Below are 13,826 nucleotides of genomic sequence, written 5' to 3'. Positions count from 1 at the left end.
TATTACCCTTTTAAATGGTGCCATATTTGAAATGAACATGCATTTGTGGGATGAGCAGCAGACCTGAGTATGTGGGTTGCGCCCATGAAAAATGTGCCAAATCTTCTCTGCCAATGCTAAACAGCTGATTCTGTCATTGACTCTTGTTTGGTGTTTGGTGGATTGGATCATTGAAGTTTGAAGAAACAAGACATATTGGCAATTTAACAATTTATTCATTTAACAAACAGGAGCCTCAGTAGCTTGTGGAAGAACCATATACAGCCACAACAGCCTGGCTCCTCCTCCTCATGCTGGTCACCAGCCTGGCCACACACTGCTGTGGGATGGCATCCCATTCTTCTACCAGCAAGTCAACCAGCGTGGTTGTGTTGGTCACTCTGGCACTAACAGCACGCCCAAGCTGATCCCACAAGTGTTCAATGGGGTTAAGGTCAGGACTGCTGGCAGGCCATTCCATCCTTTCCACTCCCAAATTCTGGAGCTAGTCTCTGATAAGCCCTGCTCCGTGGGGGCGAGTGTTGTCATCTTGGAGGATAGAGTTCTTGCTGACAGGGTGAAAAAACAGTATTCTTGGGGTGTTGTCTTCTTGGGACGCCCACTCCGCGGCCTGTCTCTGACATTCCCCGTTATATGGAACTTGGCCTTTAGTTTGGAGATGGTACTAGGGTTTACTCCAAACAATGCCGCAACTTGGTTTTGCAGAACACCAGCTTGAAGTTGCCCAACCGACTGGCCCTATCCAGATCAGTCAAACATGGCATGCTGATTCTTGAAGCAGACATCTATTGACCACTGCTGTAGGGCCCATGCTCACAGGTGCTGCCATTTAGGCACCTGATTAGCAGCACCTGGGGGAACCAGAAGCTCAAACAAGAGTCAATAGCAACAGCAAAATCAGCTGTTTGGCAGTGGCAGAGAAGATTTGGCACATTTTTCATGGGCACAACCCACATACTCAGCTCTGCTGCTCATCCCACAAATGCTTGATCCTTACAAATGTGGCACCATTTAAAAGAGGTGTGATCTGGGATTAAATTCTGTATAGACCTATTTTGGAAGAAGTTACCTGAACGGTGGCTTACTTTAGCTTTGTTGGCTTTGGCTAAAGCTAACACAGCTATGCTAGCAACCTAATTAATGTTACTAAATATGCCAATGTAGCTAAGTTAACTTTAGCAGCGTGAGCTTTAGCAAATGTAGTTACCCACATAGCTATGCTACCCATAGCTACTGGCTATCTAAACACAGTATAAAATGGGATAAAGTAATTACAGAGAATAGGCTATCCTGAACAGGTGGGTTTCTATCTATGCTATCTATGTAGCTACAGCTAACAGAACTACGTAGATAGCTACGTTATTTTATAAAGCTGCTTTGTGAGCTTAGCTTTAGCTACATTAGCTACATAGCCAGGTTGGCTCATAGCAACATTAGCTTTGTAGTTACCTTATCTACGTAGCTTACACAGCTAATGGAGCTACAAAAGCTTGCTGTGTTAGAAAGTTTTCATAGAGGACAAACTTTTATCCTGTAAGCAGACCGTTTACTTGGCTTCATTAAACGTTTTATTAATCAGGTTATGCAGGTCCAGTTTTTTTGCTTTTAATTTTTGATATCCAAACCCTTATCTTAGCTGGAAGTTTGATCTGATTTTATTCTGAACCTTTTAGTGTGTATTCATATTATGAGATATGCTGTCTTAAATGAATGGTCTGTGAAAGTAGCCATCAGAGAAGTACAGTCTGCAGCCAGACTATCTTTACTCAGTCAGGCCATTTAGCACTGCACAGGCTTGTAAAACTTGCTGATGGACAGCGGGAGAGCTACATGTGAAGTGGAGGGACTCAACCCTCACCAGATAAAAGTCAGAAAATCTTAAAGGTTTTATCACCCTTTTCCCCTCATCGATTGAAGAAGGCCTGGTTGCAGACATCAGACATCCTTAAATGCATGTGCACTTGGACATCTTGGCTCTTTCTTTTTCTTTCTTAAAGCAAACTTTATTGAACACTGGTTAACTTTTCCGGTGTTGATTGCTAGATTGAGAGGACGCTGGTGAAAGTGGTTCTCCTTAGTGTTATTTTCATAAGTTTTAAGAGTTTATGGACTTACATTTGTAATCAGTTTTACATTCAAGAAATAGCCATTGTAACATATCTTACAGAATGGCTAATTTCAGGTTAAATTTCCTTTAAAGTTAGACAGTTATTCAAATAATTGTATATCTTCTCCAGCCAACTGGCTGCTTGTTCAGCTTAGGTTATCGTTGCTAAATATACCTCATATTTCCACATTTAGGATCAATCTGGATTAAATGAACTAATAATTGTTTTGTTAGGACAGTTCTAATAGATGGTGCATGTTTTTATGTATGTTGAAGTGTGCATATGTCTATGGATGTCCAAGGGCACATGTGTGTACAGATGTCCATCTGAAGCCAATATTTTAAAATATTTTTGTTAGTTACAAGGTAGGTTCACTCTCTGGCATTCAGCCCAGTTCACACAGGGCTGTAAACCATAAACAACCATGCTATAAAACACTATAAAACACTACTGCAAGGGAGGTGGGGGAATTTTGCCATTATATCATTTTCATCAGTTATATCAATTGACTGGTATGGTGTGTATGTATATAGGGTTCAACAGTGAAACACATAAGATAACCTCTAATAAAGAAAAACAGTTTGTTTACAGTCTCACAGCAGTGTGTCCAACTATCTTGGCATTGTCTACCGAGCCCATTCTGCCTAATTCTTTCTCTCTCTTGTACCCCCCAGTGGTCAGGAGCACTTCATTTATTATCACTACATTTTTGGCATGTGCTTGTCGGTTTTTGGCTGCTGATTTGCAGCTTTTTTTCTACTAATGTTAATCTTTTGGGCCATGTAGTACCTTTTACATTGTCAGCTTTCTGTTAGAATGACAAAGCATACATTATTCTGTTGTATGCAAGTAAAAATATAAGTATGACTTGAAAATTATACAATATGTATTTCATGTAATTAGACAAAGATTAAACTATGACAAGTATTCATTGATTCTAGGTCATGTTGCTAAATAAAAAGTTTCCCATGCTGGCTGTGGGGTCAAAACTGATTATGCACTTTCATTGCATTGTGCAATTTGAATCTTGTTGTCCTCCTGTGCATAGGGGCAAATTAACTATTAACTAAGAGAGGAGAAGAGCACAATTTCTGAAAACAAATGTCACGAGTTTAAGATTTAGCTATTTATTAATGACTGTGTATTCTGGACATTAATCCACACTTGTAAGGTAGCTGAAACGAGTATCCTAAGTAGCTTCCCCTACTTAAAATGAAGCCTCACACACATGAATTGAAGCTGGAATTAAACCCTTGATTATATTTTGAATTTTGGTACACCTTCAAATAATTTCTGCATCCTTGTTTCACCAACCGTAGGACACCCTGAAAAGGCCATTGAACCATATGGCATTACATTTCTATTCTTGGCTACTTTAAAACATTGTTCTTGCTTGTCAAACCTGGGGCATACATTACCCATAAGGCCACTCAGACATGGTCAGTACAGTCTCTAGACATTAAAAATAATGTAGACCAAAGCTTTTTAGTTGCCTAGGGCTTTTGTTCTCCATGGGGCCTCAATATATACCATGCATCTGTTTTTAAATGGCAATTACTCTTGCAACATCACTGATGTTAAAATAAATTACCTGATTGGAAGCAGCTCCTTTACCTATATTAGACTTTGCACAACTGTTTTCTAACACGTGCCATGTATTTTAACTCCTGAGGACCTGTACAAAAACTTTTATATTGGAAATTATCCTATAAAGTAAGAAAGTGTCAAAGTCCAGCTCTTTTTACCTGCCGATTCACCTCTGCTCCACTCAGCCAGCTTCTCACATCTAAACAACTAATGCTGCTTACATGCACAAAACACTCTTTCTTCTCCAATTACATCAATATTTAAGACTCTCTTACTCTTTCACTCTTTGCCAGATTGTTCTTCACATTTCCATGCAGGCCTTTCTGGCACTATCATTTGGCCTGATACTCTATTTCTGACCCTATTTGCCTCCCAACCAGCCAGCTTTGTTGTAATCCCGGAAATCACATCAACCCTCTGTCCCTAGCCACGAGTTCTGCCTCAGCATTCCTGGTTCCTGTCTGCCTCTCCCCTGCACTGTTTAGCTTTCCATGCAATGAGCTCTATTGTGTGTTCCCCTGTTTTATCTGTGGATTTCTGCAACTCTCACTTTTCATTACACTTGCCAGTGTGTGAGCAGTGGGTGGATCCTGAAATCTGCATGTTACCTGTGTGCTCACCCCATCGGAGAGAGACACCACATGCATCTGAAAAACTTAAATAACTCCTCTGTCACAAGGCTTTATATAATGACCTGTTATTGTCTTTGCTGTTCTCACCAAACTTACCAGAACTTTGCAAATTCTAATTATATGGTCATATTACAATTTGCATTATTGTTTTTCCATCAAACCCCAGTTAAGTCTTCTGTTGTAGTGATAATTCCTTCCATTCTCGTTATAATGACACAGGAAACTCCCTTGCTGAATCATCTTTTCTCATTTCTGTTTAACTTCCACAGAACAGTTAATTATTACTGCAAAAGATTGTCTTATTAGCCAATTATGTTTGATATAATTAGTGGTATCATCATATTATTGTATAATCAGTTTTCTGTGACTTTTTCCTCACCCATTTTCACCAGACCAGCAGAGATGGCTTGAACATTTTAAGGGTGAAATGTTGGGAAACAAAACTGTTCCTACCAGCCATGCCACACTGTCGCACTCTGAAAAACACACACATTAAAGGATAAATATGAAATGAAAATTATGTCTCTCATTGTGAGGGCCCTTCAACAGGAGAGGGCACCAGAAAGGTTCCACTGAAGAATATATCAGAGTGATACTGAAAAAGCTCTTACTGTTGCTTAGGTTAAACCCTTGGTTCTTTTTGAATCTGAAATAAAAAATGTGCATAGTTTTAGATCAGGGGTGTTCAAACTTTTTCCAGTGAGGGCCACAGACAGAACATTTTAAGGATGGTGAGGCCCTTGTCATATACCTAACCTTTATGACATCAAAGCTAAACAATTCAGTCCAATTTTGTTAAAGATATGCTTAGTGATCCGATATGCTGGTTAATGGCTGATAAGGCAAATAGCCAGTCATTTCAAGGCTTCTAAGGAGGTCAGTCAGATTTCAGGGAAGCCCTGGTTGGCCCTGGCTACCTCTGGCTCCACCCTGGTCGGAATGAGAATTTACTGTTGTCTCAGTTTAAGTCATGCAAAAAAGCTTATCAATAAATTGCTACATCAAAATGTTTGTTCACAGGATTAGTACAGTAGCCCATGCTGAACTAGAACATACACTAATCCAAATAAATTCATACTGTCTTCACAGACTATATGTTTTTTCTCTGTTTTCATATTGACAGACGAGTATAGTTTTGTGTTACTTTTCCGGATGAGCCCCCAAGGTAACACAGAAACATTCTCTTCTGTCAACAAGAAAACATAGATAAAATATACACTACAGTCAAGCATGAGCTTGATGTTCTAATGTGGGCCATTCTTCATTTATGTTTTAGAATTTGCTGTGAGCCAATCAAAAATAGGCCAATGGCCGCATTTGGCCGCCAGGCCATAGCTTGGACACCCCATTTTAAGATGAATAACTACCACGAACACTTTTATATAACAAGTAATTCAACAGCTGTTTTGAGATGGAAATTCAATCCACCAAACAAGCTGATTTGGTGCATGATCTTCTGTCATACTGAAAAATATTTATTGTAAGCTCTTGATAGCAGAACAAGTGTTCAGCCTATACTGTCTCCACAGAGCTGGATTTTGATGCAGTGGAACAGGAAAGATGTTTTTCAGGTACCAGGCATAGACTGTATAAAGTTAGTACCTTTGAGATGAAGAACTGGGAGGCTAGTGACATCTTCTGGCCAAATATAACACTGCAAGGGTTATTTCATGTCCCATATTTTCATGGCCTACTTTGCATTTGATATAATCCCTGCCTGAGTTTAGAGTCCTTTGAAGTGAAGTCATAAGGTTTATACCTGGGATGATAAGACAAGACATTGACCCTTGAATCACAAGGACATCCTTTTAACTGGGTTTTATCAAAAGTTGAAACTATTACACTTTGTTGGAAGAACACAGAAATTGTTCTATCTATTCATGTTCAATGGCCCCTGATTTTACCCGGGCAAGTAATGCAATTGATTGTACAGATCTCCCCCCTGGGACAACTATGAACTATTAGGGATGCTCACTTTGCCTTTAGTTAATTATCTTAACAGGAATTATATTGTGAAGAATTCTGTTGAAATATTTACTGAGCATTCAGTTTAGTATCTTGTAGCTGTATGACCTTGAATTGATTTTAAAGACAGAAAGTTCTTAACAAAAGTCTGTGTGATGTTATATAGGTATGTTGTATAGTCCTATCAATCAGGGCAATCTTAGTGACATTTTTAAGTATCAACCCAAAGAATTCATACGAATTGAAAAAAAACCAACCCCTTTTTTAAAGTATTTAAAAGAAACAGGATCTTAACCAGCATATAGTAGTATTAATCTGAATGTGTACTGTAACTTTACTCTGCAAGGCAATGTCTTAACCCATCATTCAGTATTTATCGTCTTTGAAAAGATGTAAAAAGTACACAACAGCATAAAACTTTCTCTACGCTCATGTTTTTATTGAGTTATGCTGTCAAGTATTTCAGATTAAAACGGGTTTAGTAAATTTCATTGTCCACCCCTCAGACGCAGGACAAGGTGGAGGGTGGATTCCTTCTGGATGTTGTAGTCGGAGAGGGTGCGGCCATCTTCCAGCTGCTTGCCAGCAAAGATCAGCCTCTGCTGGTCTGGGGGAATGCCTTCCTTGTCCTGGATCTTGGCTTTGACATTCTCAATGGTGTCACTTGGCTCCACCTCAAGGGTGATGGTCTTGCCAGTGAGAGTCTTCACGAAGATCTGCATGTTTGGACCTGTAGAAATGAATATATTTTGTTAATTGCAACAATTTATGAAAAAATGCTCTCTAGAGTGAATAAAACTCATAAATAAAGGAAAAAGGTTTCTTAAATCTGCTGTAGGCATGAACGTACTGGTAGAAAACCAGTGATTCTACTCCCAGTGCAATGTTAACATATTCTGTTGTTTTTGTTGAGCTGACGTCATCACCAATGTTAACGTTTTAGATATTGCCTTTCGCATGATGTATCAGACTCTACGACTGTCAGTTTTGTATATGTGATCATCCATGACAGTGTAATTCCTTATTTGTCTTCATCACTCGGTACACTTATGACATGTTCTTTGAGATTTCCAGGTAGCTTAGCTGAGGTCAATGTTTAGGAGCTGTTAGCTAGCCTCTGAAACCCGGAAAAGCCAGAGTCTTTAAAAGCTTCGAAAGCCTTAAACTGGTGAAATAACTAAGTCAGGCAACAATTCCGCGTATAATAACAATAATTTAGACTAAGTTTATCACTGAGGGGAGTTTCAATGCGATGTGCCACTTACCGTTTGTTTTCTGACTTACGACCCCCGGGGATGTCTCCCTCTGACTGTAAGGTTACCAGGGTAACAAGATGATTTACACTGGAAACACGTCATCGACAGATGTTCATCCGCGAATGAAAATAGTTCCAATTTTAAACTTGAAATAGGCTAAACATTCACATTTTCTTGTTTTTGGTTGGATTTGATTTAGCTGTTATTAGTTCTTTGTAACATAGTTAAAACAGTTTCAGAGAAATAACAAGAAAAAAATACACAAAGATTAATCTATTGTAACTAGGCAACCTGGGAAATTCAGTTAATGATCTAAGAGGTAGTTCCATACAGTTGAAGAGAAATGTGGAGTGCTTCGATAGTTCACTATTGTGCGATACAAGTATCAAATATACTTGATAGAGCACCTGCAATCGTTTAAATTGTTCAGTATGCAACATAACTAAAGGGATAATGATTGTGATTCTATCAACATAACAAGTGGAATAAGAATTATTCATTTGTGGCATTTTTCTATTTAGATTTTTCTTTGCAGTCTTGGAAAATTATGTTAAACTAAAGCTTGTAAATGTAATATGATGCTATTAAACAACTGTAGCAGTACCAGTTGTACAGTTCCTTATAACTGACCTTAATTTACAATAAATAAATAGATAAATAAATAATTGAATAAATACACTTCTGCTGTTCTTTGTTACAAATGTATAATTTATCTGTTTGCAAAAATGTTTATTATCAGGGCTTGAGTGAAATCAGGCCTAACCATAGAACTGACTGGGACCCTTTAAAACGATGAGAATGGGCCCTTCCCAGTTGAGGTTTATTGCTAGAACCAGTGCAAGTTTGCTGAACCAGTAGCATTAATGAGGCCTCAGCAATTTTGCACACTATTTTTTTTACCCATTTTTTTTTGCCTCTTTTTACCTTTTTTAAAACCACATTTTAACATCTTTCCATCACTTGTCCCCACCCCTGTTTGTCTTTCTGAACAAACTTTGGCTTCTTTTTAACACCCCCCTCCACCTCTTTTTCTGCCTGTTTTAGCCAGTGTCAACCCACTTTTGCCCATTTCTGACTTTCTTTTTGCCTCACCTATTTGTTTGCTACTTTAAACAACTTTTAACACTTTATGCACATTTTGGCACTATTAACCCATTTTTCTCCTACTTTCTGATTCTATTTCAATACCTTTCCTGCTGATTTTTGACACTACCAAGGAATTTTTGCCACTTTGGATACAGTTTTGCCACTTTTAATCAATTTAAACACTTTCGGTACATTTTTTACTGTCAATTTTCTCCCACTTTTTAATCCTATCTTCTATTTCAATACCTTTTCAGCCGATTTATGCCACTATTGATACATTTTTGCCACAGTAAATATATTTTTTTGCCACTTTAAATCAATTTAAACACTTTAAGCATACTTTGGCACTATCAACCCGTTTTTCTTCTTCAACCTATTTTTTGATCTTATTTTAATACTTTTTCTGCCAATTTTTGTCACTATCAAACCCTTTTTCTAATCTAAACAAATTATTTGCCTCATTTTACCCAATTTTGTGATTTTTGACTTATTTTAATTCTGTTTTAAGAAAAGGGTTTACATTCTGAAGAAGGCTTAAATAGATTAAAAAAAATAGTTGCTTTGATAAGACTGGTTTTTCAGGTACAAAAAAAAATATATATATATAGTTAATCACAGCTTAAATTTACAATGGACCATGATTTGGTTAATCTCCATAGAACCCCAGAAAGCTCACCCCTTTATCCCCACTTATGGGCTGCTTTGGATTAAATTAAATTCTCAGAGTCATCATTCTATGTAAAACAACCATTGCACTTTCAAATATTAGGCTCCAGGTTGGGGTATTGTGAATGTTGTCTAGATTTTGTGTGTTTTGTAAAATATTTTCTTGACATTTCACACAATACCGACACAAGGAGACATTTTGCTCCAGGAGATAAGGCATTCTACAATATGTATGTACTGATAACTGGTGTTTTAACTGTTCCACCATTTTTGCCTTAAGAGTACAGAAGCAATTCTTAAAAATTGTTTTGGTAATAAAAAATACATGGAAATTACATTTACATGTTTAAATATAATGTATATACACCCATAGATCAGGAGTGTGGGCCAAATTCCAAATGTCACAGACACTTTTATTGACAGCCAGCTACACAATGTCAACATGTACATAAAAGATTATACAGAATTGAACTGCCCGTTTGTGCTTTTTAAATAAGAATAAATAAATTAAATAAATTACTCCTGTCTCATCTCAGTTAAAGTGATGACAAACCAACCGTCCCAGACACAGTAAAACAAAAAGCAGAATTACTATCACTTGTACCAAATCTTAGGGTAGATTGGTAAACTCAGTCTGGTAGTTTTAAAATAGAGGTAATCCCCAGCTTTTAGATTGTCTCAGTAATCCAGTACTAAATTGGATGTTTTCAATCACTTACAAAGAAACTGACAAAAAAAGCTTTATTTCTGCATGAGACAGTTTGTTTTAATTTATCAGCTATATGCATTCTTATGTAGGATGTCAAAGGACTCTAATAAGATTCAGTAAAATAATACAATTAAGAACTGCATGAATATGTAAAAAAGTTTATGAATCAATGTTCAATATTAATAATGGCCTAATTATTAATAAATGATCTACGTTACTAAGACCCATTAAACCTTAATGAAGGGGGATAAATCAACATAACTTTAGCAATTATGTGCAGAAATCAACTGATGGAGCTGATTCTGAAATTGAGTTTTTGGAGTTTTTAGTTAACACCACCTCATCCATTTTTATTTGTAATATCCAATCTAACAGTTTGACAATAGATGGCGCCACATCCCTATTCACAGAGATGCTCTTTACCACTGCAGTGCACTGCAGACCACCCACTGCATGACTCATGATCAGGGGTACCAGTGGGACAGGGATCATCCACTTAAGTGTTAAAAATATATCCCAATTCATATTGATCATGAAATCTACACACTAACTGCATTTTTTAATACACAGTTTAGGTATTACTAAACTATATAAAATGTAAAATGGAAATCCCTTTACTGTTACCGTCACTGTTTCTAAAACAGAAGACCTGGAATTCCCTCGTAACCTTTATGGTCACTGCTTCTACATTAACACTTCTAGTTTTAGTTTTGGTTATCTAAACCAGTCGTACTGATTAAGACAGAATATTGGCAGAACACTAGTTTGTTATTGCATCAATGATGCTTCTACATTATTTTATCAAATGTTCTGTATTCCTATCAATGTCCGTTTTCTTTCGTATTCACAGCTTTGTTCTGTTTCTTTTTGATTATAATAAAAGCAAACAAAATTACAATTCCAAAATAAAAAGCACATAGACAAAGTGTTTAGTTATCAAAAAGCAATACTTAGGCATATTACTTTAGATATCTGAAACAAAGAGTCATTCCCCTCATTCCACAGATAAAACAAAATGTATCAAAGTAGTTAAAGCTATTTTTTTAATTGTTCAGTCTACCAACTTTAGTGTTGCTTTTCTCCAGTCTCAAAAATTCAAGTTATATAGTTGTCTATTCTAAGAACTAACCTCAAATATGCCACATACATTGCACTATGGCCAAACCACTACAGTAAATTAGGTAAAGATGGTAAGAAAGCCCTTTAGCCTTACTGATAATTCTTAATCCTTCCCTATTATTTGTTTTTACTCAGATTCCTTAGATGGAAAACATCTACCATTGATGGAAGAAAACAAGGACAAAAAATGAAGTTTAAACCTTTATTAAGAGATGTGCATCAAACTTTTGGTCAGGTTAAGGTTAACACCTTTTTCATGTGTAACATTTTTTGACAGGGCATGTAGAACATGTCATACATAGCACGTAAACTTTAGGAAATAATGTTAAGAACATGGAATCATTGTTGGCTTTACTGGCCACCCCTCAGACGCAGGACAAGGTGGAGGGTTGACTCCTTCTGGATGTTGTAGTCGGAGAGGGTGCGGCCATCTTCCAGCTGCTTGCCAGCAAAGATCAGCCTCTGCTGATCTGGGGGAATGCCTTCCTTGTCCTGGATCTTGGCCTTCACGTTCTCAATGGTGTCACTTGGCTCCACCTCAAGGGTGATGGTCTTGCCAGTGAGGGTCTTCACAAAGATCTGCATACCACCTCTCAGACGCAGGACAAGGTGGAGGGTTGACTCCTTCTGGATGTTGTAGTCAGAGAGGGTGCGGCCATCTTCCAGCTGCTTGCCAGCAAAGATCAGCCTCTGCTGGTCAGGGGGAATGCCCTCCTTGTCCTGGATCTTGGCCTTCACATTCTCGATGGTGTCACTTGGCTCCACCTCAAGGGTGATGGTCTTGCCAGTGAGGGTCTTCACAAAGATCTGCATACCACCTCTCAGACGCAGGACAAGGTGGAGGGTTGACTCCTTCTGGATGTTGTAGTCGGAGAGGGTGCGGCCATCTTCCAGCTGCTTGCCAGCAAAGATCAGCCTCTGCTGATCTGGGGGAATGCCTTCCTTGTCCTGGATCTTGGCCTTGACATTTTCAATGGTGTCACTTGGCTCCACCTCAAGGGTAATGGTCTTGCCAGTGAGGGTCTTCACAAAGATCTGCATACCACCTCTCAGGCGCAGGACAAGGTGAAGAGTGGATTCTTTCTGGATGTTGTAGTCGGAGAGGGTGCGGCCATCTTCCAGCTGCTTGCCAGCAAAGATCAGCCTCTGCTGGTCTGGGGGAATGCCTTCCTTGTCCTGGATCTTGGCCTTCACATTCTCAATGGTGTCACTTGGCTCCACCTCAAGGGTGATGGTCTTGCCAGTGAGGGTCTTCACGAAGATCTGCATACCACCCCTCAGACGCAGGACAAGGTGAAGGGTTGACTCCTTCTGAATGTTGTAGTCAGAGAGGGTGCGGCCATCTTCCAGCTGCTTGCCAGCAAAGATCAGCCTCTGCTGATCTGGGGGAATGCCTTCCTTGTCCTGGATCTTGGCTTTGACATTCTCGATGGTGTCACTTGGCTCCACCTCAAGGGTGATGGTCTTGCCAGTGAGGGTCTTCACAAAGATCTGCATACCACCCCTCAGACGCAGGACAAGGTGGAGGGTTGACTCCTTCTGGATGTTGTAGTCAGAGAGGGTGCGGCCATCTTCCAGCTGCTTGCCAGCAAAGATCAGCCTCTGCTGATCTGGGGGAATGCCTTCCTTGTCCTGGATCTTTGCCTTCACATTCTCAATTGTGTCACTTGGCTCCACCTCAAGGGTGATGGTCTTGCCAGTGAGGGTCTTCACAAAAATCTGCATGTTTTTACCTATAGAGAAATAAAGTAGAAAAATATTATTCACAACCCTCAAAATACTAGAAATCAGTAGCTTAACACAAATTTAACTTTCTTGATTGACAATTGAAATTATTTTCTTGTTGCTTAACTCACAGATAATCAATTTAGAATGTTTATACTCCATGCCATTACGCTTCTTAGGCTAAAACAGTAGTCCTTTACATGAACAGCTGGATAAGTAAAAATAATTATGGAATGTTTCAGTCCAATGGACTTTCATAACTGCAAAATTACAAATGAAATGTGAAATAATTCATATATGAATTAATTATTTGTTTGTAATACACATCATTGTTCGAAGAAGACAGCTAGGCAGCCATTCTAGACAGAGCGCCATTTTGAGATCATATTGACCTCCCTTTTGTTCAGCTAACGTCACCCGCTAATGGACGATACTGGAAATGTCGAGTCATTGCTACAGCTAACACTAGCTATCAAATACCGTTCTAGTCGAAAAACAGGGAACAAATGTTCGACACTGACAGCTGTAAAACACACGTACAACTATCGACATTCATGCCACTTGTATGAAGTCGAAAATATGACGACAGTTAAGCAGTATTTATGCTGTAAGCACTCGTTTAGTTCTCTGAAGATAGCTTTGATATCATGGCACTTGTGAAACAAGCTGCCAAACGTCTAATCAAACACACCTACGAGATTGACAGTTGAGATTAATGTGTTACGCGGAAAAAAACAGAATACTCACGTTTAATAAACGCAGTTAACGCTCAATATTTGTCTTCTAGTACGTTGCTTCCTCTGCTGCTGCTGAAGATCTATACTGCGGCACGGACAAACACTCTTTTATATACCGGCTTCTGCATACGTCATCCTTCAGTGTCCATCCGCATTTAAAAGTAGTTCTGTTTGATTCTGGTCGCTCTTTGTCACTATACTGCTTAATTTTTCACCCAAATACATTATGGGCATTA

General features: G+C 38.6%; 1 protein-coding gene across 2 annotated transcripts; it reads right to left on the bottom strand.

Annotated features, from left to right (window-relative positions):
- Nucleotides 1–6,710: 6,710 nt before the first annotated feature.
- Nucleotides 6,711–13,748, bottom strand: ubb (ubiquitin B). Of its 2 annotated transcripts, XM_041801181.1 has the most exons (3): nucleotides 13,601–13,748; nucleotides 11,488–12,861; nucleotides 6,711–7,022 (listed from the first exon to the last, which is right to left on the bottom strand). In XM_041801181.1, the coding sequence occupies exons 2-3, from the start codon at nucleotides 12,851–12,853 to the stop codon at nucleotides 6,781–6,783; spliced, it is 1,608 nt and encodes a 535-aa protein (XP_041657115.1). In that variant the 5' UTR covers nucleotides 12,854–12,861; nucleotides 13,601–13,748; the 3' UTR covers nucleotides 6,711–6,780. The 2 variants fall into 2 exon arrangements, with proteins under 2 accessions (XP_041657115.1, XP_041657114.1); XM_041801180.1 differs by lacking the exons at nucleotides 11,488–12,861; nucleotides 13,601–13,748 and adding an exon at nucleotides 7,558–7,627.
- Between the last annotated feature and the right edge of the window lie 78 nt (nucleotides 13,749–13,826).

Source organism: Cheilinus undulatus, linkage group 12 (genome assembly GCF_018320785.1).
Source record: "Cheilinus undulatus linkage group 12, ASM1832078v1, whole genome shotgun sequence".
NCBI classification, from domain to species: Eukaryota; Metazoa; Chordata; class Actinopteri; order Labriformes; family Labridae; genus Cheilinus; species Cheilinus undulatus.
The sequence above is the reverse complement of the archived record's forward strand: the minus strand, read 5'-3'. Positions and strand labels throughout refer to the sequence as shown.